Raw genomic sequence first — 18,267 nt, 5'->3', positions numbered from 1 at the left:
CTTCTGTTTTGTCCCCCTCCCTATTTTTATATTATTTTTGTTTCCCTTCTCTTATGTTCATCTGTTTTGTCTCTTAAAGTCCTCATATGAGTGAAGTCATTATGATTTTCATCTTTCTCTAATTTCACTTAGCGTAATACCCTCCAGTTCCATCCACGTAGTTGCAAACAGCAAGATTTCATTCTTTTTCTTTATCTATCCATCCACTGATGGACATTTGGGCTCTTTCCATACTTTGGCTATTGTTGATAGTGCTGCTATAAACATGGGGGTGCATGTGTCCCTTCGAAATAGCACACCCGTATCCCATGGATAAATGCCTAGTAGTGCAATTGCTGGGTCGTAGGGTAGTTCTACTTTTAGTTTTTTGAGGAACCTCCATACTGCTTTCCAGAGTGGCTGCACCAGCTTGCATTCCCATCTCCAGTTTATTTTTAAATTTACTTTCAGTATTAATTATCTAGCTCAAAATTGTTTTTAGGCTTTTACAAGCTCTTATCTACATGAGTGCTTAATACATAAAGCAAATTAATTTTCTTTTAATGTTTATTTATTTTTGAGACAGAGAGAGACAGAGCATGAATGAGGGAGGGTCAGAGAGAGAGGGAGACACAGAATCTGAAACAGGCTCCAGGCTCGGAGCTGTCAGCACAGAGCCCGACGCGGGGCTCGAACTCACGGACCGCGAGATCATGACCTGAGCTGAAGTCGGACGTTTAACCGACTGAGCCACCCAGGCGTCCCTTAATTTTTTTTTTTTAAACTAGGTTTCATGCCCACCGCAGAGCCCAGTGCAGGGCTTGTACTCACAACCCCGAGATCATGACCTAAGTTGATATCAAGAGCAGGGTGCTCAACCAACTGAGCCACCAAGGCACCCCAAAACAAATTAATTTTTAAAATCAGTTATTAGCTTAGCAAATCATACAGTCTGATCAGTATCCTTTCTTTCTTAGAACATAGCAAAACAATAGGTAACAGGAGGGAAAATTCTTCTTCCCTACATATCACAGCTTTCAAGACTGTACCATTACTATTTAAAGGGCTTATTAGTGCCTGTTTTGCACATGGAATTCCTACAGTTAACAATGAAACTGAAGAAACCTGGGCATAATATATAAAAGGACCAAAAATACAGATAAACCAGTGACTCCCTTAATTATTTCTCATAAAAGACAATAAAAACCAAACCCACACCCTGGTAATACCAAAATACTTGTCAAAAAGTAAAGTGTAAAATCTCATCTTTATAGTATGACACAAATATAAAATGAGTGAAACTATCTTATATTTTGTTTATTTGTTGTGAAAGTTCCAAATCAGAGTTCTGCTTATTCAATTTAAACACAGAAGTAATACCCAGGACTATTTCAGCTTTACCTTGAGTTTTAGCAAGATTAGATGAGGCATTTTTTATTCTCTGTTGAGCTGTAGTACATCCACTGCCATTTCCTCTTTTCTTTAAAATTGCCTGTGGTACTGGATCACTATATCCTTTGTTAGTGACCTTCTTTAGTGCACTAAGAAAAATGATTTGCATTCAGTATTGCACTCAGATTCCAACACATGAACTTTTATTTTTTATTTTATTATTTTTTTAAGTTGATGTATTTATTTTGAGAGAGAGATAGCTCATGAGCAGGGGAAGGGCAGAGAGACAGAGAAAGAGAGAGAGAATCTCAAGCAGGGTTTGTTTTGCACTGTTAGTGCAGAGCCTGATGCAGGGCTGCAACCCATGAACTGTGAGGTCATGACCTGAGCCAAAATCAAGAGTTGGATGCTTAACTGACTGAGCCACACAGATGCCCCCAACACATGAACTTTCAAAAGACCCATATATGAAATATATTTTTTCTCAAATTAAAAAATATATCTTTTGTTCTAAAAATCGAAAAATCATATGTTCATAAGTCTTTAAGTTCATAAGCTTGTGGGTCAAGTATGATAAAGCAATGCATAATCAAGTGCCACAAATGTAATCTATCATTTTGCATCCATAGTCATTCTGTGTAAATATACTATTTCCTTTTAAGAAATAGTTTTAAAATATCATTGTATAAATACATTAAATTTTCTAACAAAAAAGAAAAGATATATTTCAAAAATATTTTTAATGTTTATTTATTTATTTTTAGAGACAGTGTGTGAGCACGGGAGGGGCAGAGAGAGAGGGAGAGAGACAATCTGGCAGTGCAGATCCCAATGAGGGGCTTGAACTCATGGACCTTGAGATAATGACCTGAGTAAAATCAAGAGTCAGATGCTTAACTGACTGAGCCACCCAAGTGCCCCGAAAAGATATTTTTAAAATATTTAGCTAGAAGTCAGTATACAATTAACTTAGAAAAAGCTAACGTATAGGTAAAATAATGAAGGGAGACTTACCTGTTATTTATACTAGTTTCTTCGTGAATGCTTTTTTTATTTGAAGTTCCATTGGTAACTTTTGAAACAGGTCGAGATTTTACTGCTGTAAATTAAGAAACAGTGAGTCATGAAACAGAGAACTGAATATGTAAAAGTCATGCATAAATTCAGTGGTCAGACACTATATCCAAAATTAAATGTTAATGTGGGATGAAGTATGGTTTCTCTCAGTTTGCATGAACACACATAAATAAATGCTTTTTGGCATTTCAAACTAAATAAACATCCAAACACAGAATCATTTTTTGTAGGAACTTTAACTGTCAGGAGCTATTAAAAGTGAGGGTACTGGGGCGCCTGGGTGGCGCAGTCGGTTAAGCGTCCGACTTCAGCCAGGTCACGATCTCGCGCTCCGTGAGTTCGAGCCCCGCGTCAGGCTCTGGGCTGATGGCTCAGAGCCTGGAGCCTGTTTCTGATTCTGTGTCTCCGTCTCTCTCTGCCCCTCCCCCGTTCATGCTCTGTCTCTCTCTGTCCCAAAAATAAATAAACGTTGAAAAAAAAATTAAAAAAAAAAAAAGTGAGGGTACTAAAACCCACCTACAGTTGAAGTTTTGATACTTTCCACACTGTTTTTCATGGTCTGTCCTGGAGATTCACAACAGGACAGTTTCTCACTAGAAGGCTTCTCTTCTCCTACTGATTCATTTTCTTTTGGTTCATCCAGACATTCAGTGGAAATCAATAATTCCATACTTGAATTTGTAGATCTGCTGGAGGGCCCTGTGATGCTGAGGCATGGAGAATCCTTTCCTGTCACTTTCTTCAGAGGCTTTGCTTTGGCTTGCGCATTTAAGTTTCCAGTGAGTACCTTGGGTCTGGCGCCAGTAATGTGCCCTTCCTGATTTCTTACTCCTTTCCCATTTAATGAATTTTTCTGTCCATTTGCTGCCACTGCTGCTGATCTTTCCACAGCTTGTCTAGGCGACATGTTTGCTGACTTTGCATTATCACCGTTTTCTGTTTGAGACTTTATTATAGCTTTGGGTTTTCCAGAAACATTTTTCCCCCCAGTTTTAAGTTCTTTTGTAACCTTGGATGCTGTTTTTGTACCACCCTTTTCCTTTAAATCATCATGCTTCAAAGTTTTATTTATAGTATTTCTGTTAGAACTTGATGAATGTCCAGATGCTCCTAATCCATCAGATTTCATCTTTTGCTTAGTAGAGGGATAACTCCAACACTCCTTCTTGGTATTTCCTCTCCACGATTTGTTATTTATAACATCAGAGTCAGAAGCTTGTCTCCTTTGCTACAAAGAAGAAAAAATACTTTATAACTTGACTGATGTCTTTGACTTATAATACTTTGTTTCAATAAGCCAGTTTTTCAAAGAGAAAAAAGTAAAAATCACATTATGATATAAGACAGTTCAAAATTTGAATTATCTTTGATCATTTGAATGTGTCTTTGGTCACATTACCTTAATCAAATCTGAAATACAGCATAAAAAATTAAAAGGCAATGTTATTTTAAAAAGGCATACCATTTAACTTTGTGAAGTTATACTATAGTAGAGATTAATACCGAAAGGTGTCACGATGCCTTTGGTCAATGATAACAATGTCCAACATTTTTTGAGGGTCCACTTCCAGGCTGTATGCTAAAATCCTTTCATAGGTCATCTCACTTAATACTTACAACACTCCTGTGAGAGAGCTCCTGTTGTTAACTCCGTTTCTTAGACAGGAAATTGGGGATTAAGGCAGGTATGTGATTTACCAAGGTCAAATGCTGATAAGGACCGAAGTAGGACTTGAGTTCATGATTAACTGCTTTAAGCTGGCAGTCATCTATATGGTATAATTTGAGGGCCATGATAAAGGTTTTCACAAAAAACTCTTCAATCCTATCCCAAATGCCAGAAATTTTATCACTAAAGACTTAATCTTTGGGGGGTTGGGGTTTGGAAGCCCCTGGGAAACAAGACAGTATATATGAAAAGTTTGGCTTTTGGAAGAAACAAGATAGTAATGCAGCTCTGGCTATATGGACAAAGTGGAGGAAAAGGGGTCCTAAAGACAGGTGAAGTAGGTATAAAGAGGAAAATAGCAAGACAATGAAAACACTGAAGACAAGGCACCTACATCATTTTGGTTAGAATCAACCTTGCTATGGAAGGAATAACAACATTTAAAAAATTGGTAGGAACTGGAAATAAAATTTTAAGATTATAGTTGCTACTCTTTATTAAATATGCCCTCCCCCGCCTTGAAAAGCTGTATGAAATTGCACAGGTCTGAGGAAGAGCCTGTGTTGTCTTCATCTTTGTATCCCTTAGCACTATGTCCATAACATACTGAATACTCAGAAAAAAGTGATGCATGTTGTTAGGGGTGCTTGGGTGGCTCGGTTGGTTAAGCATCCATCTCCTGCTTTCAGTTCAGGTCATGATTTCATGGTTCGTGGGCTTAAGCCCTGTGCAGTGGGCTCTGCGCAGACAGTGCAGAATCTGCTTCTGATTCTCGGTCTCTCCCTCTCCCTCGCCCCCGCCTGCATGCGCACTCTCTCTCTCTCTCTCTCAAAACAAATAAACATTTTTTAAAAATGTGAAGCATGTTGTTAAATCTGAGCATATATTGATATACAGTTCAAGGACTAACTATTCCAAATGTGTCCAAGATAAAGATAACATATACATACATGTATGTATGTATGTATGTAAATACACACACACACACACACAATAAATCACCTGACTAAGTTTAGGGAAAAGTTAGGTGTAGTACTAATAAAAGAATCATTGGATTCTTGTCATAGCTTTACCTGTAACTGACTTAGGATATTTAAGAAGTCATTAACATCATTGAGCCTCATATTATTAATATTTAATTCTAGAAAGGGTTGGAGACTGGTCCTATTCAGTGTAGTATTCTAAGATTCTGTGTAATATTTATAAAGTTCAAATATTTGGTCCTTAGTTTTTGTTTTCTTGATCAAATCTTAGCTCAAAAAATAACCTTTCTCTATTTTTATTTGTTTTTTTTTTTTGGTGCAAAAAGGTGTTTTTGTTAAAGCATGGGGACAGGACCTATGGGCAGAAAAGAGCCACCTCTATTTTTAATACCTAACACTAGGTAGACTTCTGATTTTAGACTTCTCACCCTTGAAACTGACCCTACTTAATTTACTATACTGTTAAATCTATCTATTTTAAAGCACCATGTTATGGGTGAGATCTATGTAGTACATGGGGTAACCACACTCTTTTAGAAACTTCATATTAACATAGTATAGCATGATGAGGATTCAGAGTATATACACACCTAGGCATTCTCTAACTTACATCTGCAAAATTTACATAGATTTATTGTATACAAATGGCCAACTGGAAAGGTCACCACATGCTATTGACAAAAGTGAGAAAAAGAAGGCAATCCTCCCTTTTGGTTCCAGTACTATTCTTTTTGTTTAAATTTTTATTATAGTAAAGGTTACACACAATCAAAAGAAAATAGAATAGTATTATGAATCCCCACGTACCTATTACCCAACTTTAACAATAATCAGCTCTTGGCCAATTTTGTTTCATATATAACTACTACCATTCTATTTTGAAGTAAATTCCAGACATCATTACCTTAAGTATTCTGGTACCAGCACTCTTCTTAAACCTTTCTCTTTGTCTCATCTCATTAACTTTTCTCCTATCCCAGAAGAATTCACCTCTTTTTGGAAAACACATTTATTCATTCCACACTTATTGAGCATCTACTACATACCAAATAATTGCACATAAATTATTTCACTTATTTTTCACAATAACTCTGCTAGGTTTTATTATTCCATTTTACAGACAAGCAAACTAAGACTCAGATATGGCAGAGATAATAAATGTGAAGTCAAGATTTTAACTCTTATTCTATGCCCAGCACCCATTTCAGTATACCACTGCCCTTTTTAAGGAAACATATTACCCTGTTTCCTTCCCACTGTGGTTAACAGTATAAATCCTTGGACAACCTAAAAGTCACGATGGTAAGGAAGAATAATGAGACTTTGTTCTATTTTACTATAAGACAAGGAAAGAGCGATAGCCTAGTTGGTAATAGTCAGTAGAACAGGAGAAAGCAAAGCAGGTAGGCTAATTCTTTGGGGGCCTAAAAAACCAACGAAACCACCCACCCACCCACTGGGGATAGCAGGGAACTAGTACATAGAGAAAAATGTCCTAAGGTAACACTTCCTAAAGTATGTTCTATGGAACTCTATAATATACTTAAGAATGGTCAAGGGGGAGTCTAGCAGTGTTTGGTGCTTAGGGAAAGAAAAATGTTTCAACATTGGTGTATAACAAATGCATCTTAACCATTTTTAAGTGGAAAGCACAGTAATATTAACAACAAATCTCTAGAACTTTCTCATCTTGTAGAACTAAAATTCTATACCCACTGAAAAACTGCCCTTTTCCTTATACCCCCAAGCCCCTGGCAACCACTCTTCTACTCCCTATTTCTAGGAGTTTGACTACTTTAGATACCTCATAAAAATATAGCAAGTAACTTTTAAAGTAAAACACAACTATACTCTTGATACTAAGTGCCTTTTTTTCACACCAAAAATGTATTATGTGAATTAAAATCTTAGTATAGAGAAAAGTGGGACAACTAAAATCTTTTGTAAGAAGTAGGTTAATTAGAAAATTAGACATTGAATTAGGTCTAGAATTTTAGACAATTTCTGATCTATTGGAATAGCTCCAATATGTTAGTTGCCAAAAAAGGTTTTCAAGGAAATAAAAAAGACAGACAATATTTCACTTTCTAAGACAGATACCATATGTTTTCACTCTTATGTGGATCCTGAGAAACTTAACAGAAACCCATGGGGGAGGGGAAGGAAAAAAGAAAAAAAAGAGGTTAGAGTGGGAGAGAGCCAAAGCATAAGAGACTCTTAAAAACTGAGAACAAACTGAGGGTTGATGGGGGGTGGGAGGGAGGGGAGGGTGGGTGACGGGTACTGAGGAGGGCACCTTTTGGGATGAGCACTGGGTGCTGTATGTAAACCAATTTGACAATAAATTTCATATATTGAAAAAAAAATTTCACTTTCTATGCCAGCTGGACATCAAAAATTCACATAATTTAAAAATATATAGAATATTCACTTGATTAAAAAGTCAAAATTATTTTCATCAAGAAACAACTATAATTATGAAAAATACATTTTAAAAATCAATGAAATATAAATTAATACAATTTAAATTATTTAGTATCTTTTTTCATTTGGACCTATAAAATTTTTAAAGTTTACCTGAGAGCTACTGAAAACAGGCTTTTTGCCAAGTCTTCGATCATCACCTTTGTCAAATGCAGCTGTAGGAAAAACAACAATTTATTTTTATAGGAAACACTATTATTACCATAAAAATAGAAAAAGGTTACATTTTAATGAAAGTAACTTAAAACAGGCTTAAAAACAAACTAGTACACATAAATAATTCCATATTATATTTTAGAACTTTTTTTTTAAAGAACCCTATTTTCAATCTTATTTTCTGGTCTGCATTGAGTTTATGTTATTAAAATTAATAAGAAATGTAAAAAAAAGAAATGTAAAATCTCATGACAGGATTTCATACATTTATAAAAAAAAGGAATTTTCTCAAGCTGTGAAATTTTAGAGATAATTGGTTTCATTTAGTTTTACAAATTTACAAAAAATTACAGGTTGTGGCAAATGTGGTATTTTAAAAAACATTAAATATGAGAAAATGTCCATCCTAAAAAATGTAAAAATACTCTGTTGAAATTAAGTACAAATTTTTCCTGGTTTTGCAGGTATATCATAAGGAAGAAAAAAAGAGAAGGGGAAAAAATAAGGTTCTGTTGAAAATAAAACAAGAAAGAATCCTCAAACCCATATCATCCTTTTTAGAATTACATAAAAATTTATTTTGTAGATTATTATACGGGAGTTATTGGGGAACTTATGTTTATGTTCTGCAAATAAGAATTTGAATGACGTCAGGAAAATATACAGAAATAATGGGACGAGAGCTATAAATATAGTTCAGCTAATGTATTTCTTTCTTTTGAAGGTTATAGGGTTTGAAAATGTAGTTTGAAAAAATATATATAATCTCCAAAATTTATGTGCTATTAAAATAGCTGATGAGAAATATATTAAATTATTTGCAACACTACCATGCATCTTCTATTTGTGTTCCATAGGATCTGTGGTATAAGACAAAGCAGGATCCTATAAATGGTATTATAAGAACTGATCTGTAGTAAGCAGATGACTCTGCACAGTCCTATACAAAAAGAAATTAATATAAGGTTTCTCCCAAAGGTCAGTAACTCAATTAAAATATAAGAAATGTTATAACAAAAGACAACCTAGAACTACCCCTTTATATGGGGTTTCCTAATGCAGTAACTATCCATTCAACATGCTGAAGATTAAAAAAAAAAAAATTATTACATTGATAGAATAGATTGAAAAGTTCTTTTTGACAATTTATACAATTACCAATAACATTTTGTTTTACATATGTGTATGTTTATGTATGTATTTGCATGTATTTATCATTATCACTTTGTAGAATTAAGAAAAAGAACATTATTTAAGGCCCAACTTAACTATGAAATTCTTTAAAATGAAGAAAAACAAAGTTTACTACCAATCAGAAAAGAGTTGAATGACACCTACTCATGGAATGCTGATCTTATTTCTTCACATTGAATACATTTTGTAGTAAAAATAAACTGTTATCTAAAAATCACTACACAAATAGTCACAAGGAAAAAATTTCAAATTCCTGAAGACCTTGAGATTTTCGTTGTTTCATGATTTTGTTGGAATTTCTTTGAAAAGTGCTCTTGAGATCACATCTAGCTACACTATCATGTTATGCTCATAATGCAAGACAGAGCAAATCATATTCTGACTATTCCATTAAAGAATTTAACATATCTATGCACTATCAAGAATATATCACATATGGCTTTCATGTTTTATAGTACAAAAATGTTCACTTCCTAAAATACAGTTTCTTAAAATGTTTTTAAAAGTATACTTGCTGAATCTGCAAATATTTTTTCTAAGGCACCTGCTTTAACCCAAAAATAGTCATGAAGCCATTTTTAGTTCCACACCCTCAAAATTGTTTCTTAGTATTTTTGAAACAAACATATTCTGAGCAATATACATCTTTTGTTTAATGCTAACGTTTCAAATGGTACCTATTAAATGTCAGAGACTACTGTGCGGCTCCTGAGGGACACTCCGCAATAGCACACACCATATCACTGAACCAATCAATTGTGAAATAAAGCCATCTAATTTATACAAAACCACAAGAAATGATACCTTACGCAAAAGACGGAAAAGCTTTATGGCAAAATATATTTAAAAAGAAAGAGAAAGTATGTCTGGTAATATGTTCTATGTGAATTACATTTTCCTATACTTCTAATCTCTTTATAAGAATGCTTTTGAGCAAATTTGGCTGGAACACTGCTGCTAATACAGAATACAGAATAGGATTAAAAACTGACATATATACATACATATATATACATACACATATAAAGGAAATGAGTCATCTTCTAAGAACAGCAAAGCATGATTTGTTAAAACTGCCTAAACATACTATCACTAGTTTCAATTAGCAAGCTATTACTGAACAGAAGCAAACAATGTTAATCCTACTACTTACTAGAATCCCCTCAAGATATCTCTTGTTACAAAGATCATAATATAAGAATAAGAAATCTCAAGGCTACCATACCTGCTTGGATTTTCTGTTGATCATCTGTGCTCATCAGCTTCCAGCTTTCTGTATGACGAACAGCATAGAAAGACTGAACCAGGAAGATCCACAGCTTATCACGCAGAGCCTGGATCTTGCACGTAAAACCCTGTGTTCAAGCAACAAATCAGCAGCTGGTGAGAGCCACATTGTCATAGCAACCAGTCATTATTCCTTTCCGAATCTACTTACTCCTAAGCTAGATCAATGATGTCATCACTTAGATTTTTAAAATCGTCGGGTTCATGTTATTTATGAAGGCTTACTCTTCAAAAACAGAATTTTATACTGAACATGAAGCTAAACCTTATCCTTTCAAACAAACATTATTTTAAAACACCAATGGCCTTTACATGAATACCTTCTACAGCCTTTTCAAATCAACTATGACATTACAAGGTCAAATACTCTATCCAATAGTAATAAATATGATAAAATTTTTTTTATCATTCTTGTTGAACAAAAACAAAAGGTTAATAATTTGCAATAAGCTTACTATTATCATTGATTAATTGCATTTAAAAACAAATATTTTCATTTTGCTTTTTCCTATTTTCCTAGTCAATCCAATTTTAAATATTTTTTTTCCTGAAGGCAAAAAGGAATTGACATATTCTGAAAATAAAAGACACTGATTATTAAAAATTCTAAAAAATTACTTAAAATTTTCAGTAAGTTTTACATTTAAGAAATCTAATATAGTAACATGGGAGAAATACCAGAGTTACGCCGTACGAATTAATATTGTTAAGCACCAAACTATGTTTATAATTAGCAAGTCAAACTGCCAAATTCTGAACTTTTATAGTAAATCTTCTTGGAGGTAAATGCAATTAAATTTTTATTTAGGAAAAATTCCAACAGACACAAAATTAGGGACTATAACCAACCACCCATCACCAAGTTTTAATGAATGCTACAACATTTAACATGTGCATATATTTTAAAAACTTAAAGCAATTCAAATATATCATTTAAATGAATTCCATCACTTTCAATACCATTTCCTTTGTACTGTCAGAGTTCAGTAACGTGTCGAGAGCCATAAGAAGAGAGCAGCTATTCTCAGTGGTAATGTTTTCTTCAATTGCTTTTAAAATTTTGTCCAACAGATCAGCTGTGCTGCTCATTGCTTGTGACTACAAAACACAGAAATTATATTTAATAGGAATACATGTAAAATGTGTAAGAAATGTGAAAGTCTGGCTTAACAACAAAACATTCATCATAACTGACCATTGGAAGTCAGCCAGAAATCTTATTTCCTCTGATAATAATATAATAATTATGTTTTATAATATATATAACAATTATGTAATTATAATAATAAGCATTATAAAAATCTTTCCTTTAAAAAAAAGACACACACACACACACACACACACACACACACACACACAGTTCCTAGAAACCAAAATAGTCCTAAAAACAGAATTAGAAATAAATAATCAAAGTTCTTTATTCAATAACTAAATTTAGAGCAAGTGGGTCCCCAATAAGACAGAATTTTGCATGGACTGTAATGGTATTACTGACAAAACAATACATTAATGACTGATTTCTAAAATATGGCTTATGCTGATTGAGGGCTATTGCTGGCCAGAGTTACATTACGTCTTACCAGTGCATTCAAACCTGTCCCCTTACTGCCTCACTATCTTGTAAGCCAAAAATCCTGTCCACCACTGCTGTAAATCCTATGCAAGCATGCCATCTGTTATGCAATTTATTTAAGTCACACTAATTTAATCAAAGGCAACCTGCATTTAAAAACTCTTACATAACTATAATCAGAACACAAAGATGGGCTAAATATAGGAAATACTTTTAGACATAGTACCTGTAAGAGAAGAGAAAAATTTTCACTGTGAATGATCTTGGAGAAGTTTTCTATAATAAATGCAATACATTCTTCTTGCAGCCGAGATGCCATAGTCAGGGCTACTTCTGTCCACTTCACTCTGGGTAAACTGATGATTAGCCTGTCACTTTCCATCAGAAGAAAAGCAGCATTCTTATCATTCTTATAATTTAAAAAATATTGGGAAAAAAGTTACTATTTATAAAATAACTTTTTAAACAAATCAAATACTTTTGTTTTCTTATGATGTTTGCTGCAAAAAAACAAAATTCCAGGTTGCTAATATCTTTGTCATGACATATAATATTTTTTTATTTCCTCATTCTGAATTATCCAAAAAGGCAAATTTTGAACTGGGAACAAATCATCTCTAAAAGATAGCTAAAAGAAACCTGAGAGAAGAGCTATAATAGAACTACAAAGAAAAACTTGACCTCTCTGAGATTTTCCCTACTGAATTAGTTTTTGTGCTTATGGATATCATTCATAACTGTACAGCTACACTGACATAACCTTAATTCTTTCCTGACTATAAAATACATGCTCTTTATTACAAATCTAGAAAGTCTAAAAATTGCTTATATTCTCCAGTGATTTTCTTCCTCCACTCTAATTAGGTAAAACTCTTTATATTTTATTCACTTAATGATGATTCATTTTTATTCCACAGGAAAAAAATATTCACAATACTGATCTCTATGGAAAGTGGAATGATAATTCACAAATACCATGTGCTCCAATGAAAAAGAAAAAATGGCAACATATAAATTATCATATTTGGCTTCTAGTTCTTAAAACAATGCTTAGTAAATAACTGTTTGATGTGTAAAGAGTTACCTGATGGATTGTAGTAGACTGAAAAACATGGCCACCAGTTCTTTCTAGCTCCATCCATCAAGAGGTAGAATTTATTTACTCACCCCTTGAACCTAGGCACTTTTCACTTGCTTGCGCAAATATCGGTACTGTGCAAGTTCCAGAGCCAAGGTCTCAAAAAGCCCTGCAACTTGCAATTCTGGGATCACAAGGCCATGAAGAAGCTGGGTAAGGAAGACCACATGGAGTGGGAACCCAAGCTCCAACTGAGCCACCAGGTGAAGGCAGCTGCAGGATGGAACTCAGGAAACAATCAGAAAAATTACCCAGTCAACCCACAAAATGATGAGAAATAATAAATTGTAGTTTTAAGCCCCTTCGTTTTAGGGTAGTTTGTTATAGAGCAATAGACAACTGATAAATCTGGAAGTGATGGACTGACATCCTTAACATAGGCTGCATGATGTAAACTTTGCACACCCTCTCTATGTTTCAGATCTCAACTCAAACTCTATCTGACCCTGATCTCTATCCCTATATTAGATTTCTTTTATACATGCCACCAGAGAACCTGTCCCTTTTTTTAGAGTACTTAATTCATTTCTAATTATTCTATCATAAACATAACTACTGGATTAATATCCATCTTTCTCACTGGGCTGTATGTTTACTGAGCATGAAACCATGTCTATTTTGGCACACCATTGCATCCCAGGGCCTAGTACAGAATTGGGTCATAGTAGACCCTGAAATATTTGTTCATCTCTTAGCATCATCAGAGAGTGAGAATCCATATGTGAATTCCTAAATTGTTTAATCCTTGAACAAAATTTTTAACATTTTCTATTTTGAATGTTTATTTTGAGAGGTGGAGAGAGCATGTTTGCACAAGTGTGAGTGGGGAGGGGAAGAGAGAAAAAAGGAGAGACAGAATCCCAACAGCCCCCAATGAGGGGGCTCAGTCTCAGGAACTGAAATCAAGAGTCAGGTGCTTAACTGACTGAGCCACCCATGCATGCCACCCCCCCCGCCGCTTAACCAAGAATTTTTAAAAAATGTATTATATGTTTCCCTTGCTTTATTAGAGTAAAAAAAATCATGCAATGCTATAATTCTTTTGGGGGGGTACCATCACCCTTTTCCCCTCTGACGACATCCTGAGTAACTGTGCTTTTAGGCACTAAGCCCGATTTGTTCTACTCTAATGATTGTTCTGGTGGTGAAGACAAATGTAGGATATTCAAATAAACTTGGTAGATATCTACAAAGTGCTTATTACACATGTTATGTGATATGACAATAATTTTCTTAAAATATAGATATAAAGTATAGTTATAATTTAGATTGGAACCTACTAAAATATGGACTAAATGATAACATAGGTGGTATGTAATCTTATTCCATACTGATCTGAATATATAACATTAAATGTTAGAGTTCAAAGAAGGTTGAAGCTCAAAGAAGGAAGAAAACATAATAATGCATTTCTAGACAAAACACATAAAATTGTAATCCAATAGTTAACATATTCTTCAAATTTCAACAACATATAAATGGCAGTACTAAGAAAAGTCTCCTTCCCTTTCTTGTCCCCAAGCTACTCATTTTCTCTCTTCCAAACCAATATTATTTATTTTCTGGGGTCCCCTAGGTGGCTAAGTCGGTTAAGCATCTGACTCTTGGTTTCAGCTCAGGTCATGATCTCATGCTTCATGAGTTTGAGCCCCACATCAGGCTTTGCACTGACAGTGCAGAGCCAGCTTGGGATTCTCTCTCCCTCCCTCCCTCTCTCTGCCCCTCCTGCACTAAGTAAATACACTTAAAAAAAATATAATTTTGTATATCTTTCTAGAGTTATTTTATACATACACAAACAAAAAATATATGCAATAACCTTTATTTTACTCAAATGGAAGCATTAATGTGAATAATTCTCAGTATCTTGTCCTTTACACTTAGCATACATCTTAAATATTTTTATCAGAATATAAAGAGCCTTGTTATTGTTTTAATAGCTATATAATAGCCCACAATATGGGTAAGTCATTTAATCCTCTACTTATGTTTACATTGTTTCCAAATTTTTGCTGTTACAATGCTGTAATGAAAGATCTTGTAAATAATATTTCATACGTGTGTGTGTGTGTGTGTGTGTGTGTGTGTGTGTGTGTGTGAACATATCTATAGGATAAACTCCCAGAAACAGAATTGCTGGGTCAATACTACTTGTCTTAACCTGGGTTCTGCCTAAATCCTGAGCCTGAGAAATAGGCTTGTATGCAGACAGTTTATTTTGGGATGTGATCCCAAGAGAATCTGAGGCATAATGAGAGCAAAACAGGGAAGGCAGAAAAGCCAATGGAAGGATATGTTTTCTAGCTTCTTGCTACTCAGTGTGACCCACAGCATCAGCATCCATTGGAGCTTGTTAGAAACATAGACTCTCAAGCTCCACCTCTGACTTACTGAATTAGAATCTGCATTTAACCAAGATCCTGAAATGTTTTGTATATATATTAAAGTTTGAGAAGCACTGATATAGTATTCACTATTACAGGCAAGTGGGGCTCAGTCTTGCTGGGGACCCTCTGAAGAGCCACAAAGAATGCACCTTGAATTATTCTGCCCAAGGGACAAAACAGGGAAACATAACCACTGGCTCTAATCTCCCCTTAGTCAAGGCTTGTCCCCTGAGGTGTTAACTTCCTTCTACTTCCACGTTTGCACAGGTATCAGAATTGCTGAGTCATAGGTACCCTGTGTGGAGTGATAGTGAAGCCTTAAGACAAGAAATGAGAAATAAGTGTGATGTGGCTGACGGAAAATGCTGTCAGACTGCATGCCTATGAAGCTGTATGCTGCAGCAATGGTTGGCGTTCACACATTGGCCAAGAGGATATGAGGTAGGGCACCAGAAGTATCCTAAACATCACCAGTATATATTCAATGAAGGACTGTTTTCCAAACTGTGGATTTCTCTCCTAGCAACCAACAGAAATATTTTTAGTGGCTTACAATCAGCATTAGAAAACAAAACAAAAAAACAGAGAAAAGAGAAAAACAGGAAATATTAGTACATCATGTAATAATGGTAAGCATTCTTTTGTGAAACTTGTTTTAGTTTTCTATGTGTGAGTGTACTGGGTTACAATGTAAAAGAAAATTCTCACTCTCGGTTGGTTAGTTAAAAAAGTTTGAAAAACACAGCAACAGATGTGCTAATTTATACCCTTCCCAAGAATGAATAAAAGTACTTCTTCCCTACATCCTTACTAACCTAGTACACATTCCCTTTTTCGTTTCATTCTAAAAGATAGAAAATGGTTTGATACTGTCATTTTCATGTCCATTTCTCTTAAATGAAGTTGAGGATTAATTCATCAAATTAAGAAGTATCTGTATTGTCTTTGTGAACCATCTAATTTTGTCCTATATTTTTAAATCAACTTGTGAGAATCCTCTATATTAGGAAAACTAGAGCCAAAAGTATGATATAAACTGTCATTTGTCTTTTGACTTTGCTTGGTTGTTTTTACTACATAAAATGTTGTGTTTTTATGTAATCAATTTTTTAAGCCTTCTGAATTTTATATCTCCACTCTCCTGTCAAGGTTATAATTCTCCCAGGGTGTACTGTAATATTTTAACGGCTTTTTCCCCCCACATCCAAACCTTTGATCTATTTGGAATGTATCCCTTGCATACCAGGATATGAAGTATAGATCCAACTGAAAATTCTTCCAGCCAGCTTCCTGGATAATACCATATATTGAATAAATACTGTGAGTCATATTATTTCTTAATCCTTATGATATTGTGTTGATCAAATAGGTCTTAAGCTATCCTTTGACCTTAGGACTAAATAGCATAATATATACAACTTTGTTTTACCCTACTGACCATCCCTACTTTTGTTTTAACTTCCCTCCATTTAAAAACTCTTCATAATTTGCTTTTATAAGGGCTTAAACATTTTGGCACAGAAAAATTTAATGTTTTGAAACAGTTCAAGTAATTACATTATAAAATTATAACTTTTCTAACACCTTTCTCTCTTGTACTCATGCCTTCACCCTGCTTTCTCTTCTAACCAAAAGTAAAGGTTGTACGTGGTAGGAGGGAGCAGCCACATTTTACTGAACTGCTGCATAGACCCAGAAAGGGAAAAAAACCTCAAATACCCTCACATTAATAACAGACCAAGAAAATCCTCCAAATATAGTTCAATGTAGCACTTTCTTATCTCCCTTCGTATATGACAGTGTTGGGCATGTCACTGATGCAGTTAAGTGCCCACCATGGCACATGCAGTTGAGCTGAATTAGAACTAAAGAAAACTAAGAAGACTGCTGCTCTTTCACTTTTTGGATAACATATTTCAAATTTTAATTTGAAACAATTAAAAAATTTTCTTAAAAAATTTTTTAGTTGACACATAATGTTACACTAGTTTCAGGTGTACAACATATGTTGTGCTTACTGCAAGTGTAGCTACCATCTGTCAACATACAGTGCTATTACGATACCATTGACTACACTCCCTATGCTGGGCCTTTTATTCTTGTGACTTATTCTTTCCATAACTGGAAGTTTGTACCCACCACTTCCTTTCACCCATTGTTCCCATCCTCCCACCCCTTTCTTCTAGCAACCCCCCAGTTTGTTTTCTGTATTTATAGGTTTGATTCTGCTTTTTGTTTATGCATTTGTTTGTTCAGATTTCACATATAAGTGAATTCATATGGTATTTGTTTTTTGCAGTATGACTTATTTCACTTAGCATAATATCCTCCAGGTCCATTCATATTGTCACAAATGGTAATATTTCATCCTTTTTATGGCTGTATAATACTCCTCTCTGTGTGTGTACATCTTCCTCATCCGTTTGTCTATCAGTAGACACTTAGGTTGCTTCCATATCTTGGCTCTAATAAATAATGTAGCAATAAACACAGAGGTGCATGTATCTTTTTGAATTAGTGTTCTCATCTTCTTTAGGTAAATACCCAGTGGTGGGATTACTGGACCATATGGTAATTCTATTTTTAATCTTTTGAGGAACCTCCATACTGTTTTCCACAGTGGCTGCACCAGTTTGCATTCCCACCAACAGTGCATGAGGGTTCCTTTTTCTGAATATCCTCTCCAACACTTGTTATTTCTTGTCTTTTTGATAACTATTCTGACTGGTCTGAGATGGTCTCTCATTGTGGTTTTGATTTGCGCTTCCCTCGTAATTAGTGATATTGAGCATCTTTTCATGTATTGTTGGCCATCTGTGTATACGCTTTGGAAAAAATGTCTATTCAGGTCTTCTCCCCATTTTTAATTGGATTTTTTTTTTTTTAGTATTAAACTATATAAATTCTTCATGTGTTTTGGATATTAACCCCTTACTGGATGTATCATT

The 18,267-nt window shown here is 34.5% G+C and overlaps 1 protein-coding gene across 4 annotated transcripts in view; it reads right to left on the bottom strand.

Annotated features, from left to right (window-relative positions):
• Positions 1-18,267, bottom strand: part of BTBD8 (BTB domain containing 8) — a 124,563-nt gene that overhangs the window by 16,569 nt on the left and 89,727 nt on the right. For 3 of the 4 annotated variants that reach the window (XM_040470972.1, XM_040470969.1, XM_040470971.1), the window contains exons 10-16: positions 12,021-12,203; positions 11,182-11,319; positions 10,160-10,289; positions 7,678-7,739; positions 2,965-3,676; positions 2,386-2,470; positions 1,381-1,520 (exon numbers count right to left, since the gene is read on the bottom strand). In XM_040470972.1, coding sequence (XP_040326906.1) covers positions 1,381-1,520; positions 2,386-2,470; positions 2,965-3,676; positions 7,678-7,739; positions 10,160-10,289; positions 11,182-11,319; positions 12,021-12,203 — 1,450 coding nt within the window. The remainder of the gene's footprint in view (positions 1-1,380; positions 1,521-2,385; positions 2,471-2,964; positions 3,677-7,677; positions 7,740-10,159; positions 10,290-11,181; positions 11,320-12,020; positions 12,204-18,267) is intronic. The other variant, XM_040470973.1, reaches the window with a different exon arrangement.

The sequence above is a fragment of the Herpailurus yagouaroundi genome, unplaced genomic scaffold, assembly GCF_014898765.1.
Source record: "Herpailurus yagouaroundi ecotype Mexico unplaced genomic scaffold, PumYag 77, whole genome shotgun sequence".
Taxonomy (NCBI): Eukaryota; Metazoa; Chordata; class Mammalia; order Carnivora; family Felidae; genus Herpailurus; species Herpailurus yagouaroundi.
The sequence above is the reverse complement of the archived record's forward strand: the minus strand, read 5'-3'. Positions and strand labels throughout refer to the sequence as shown.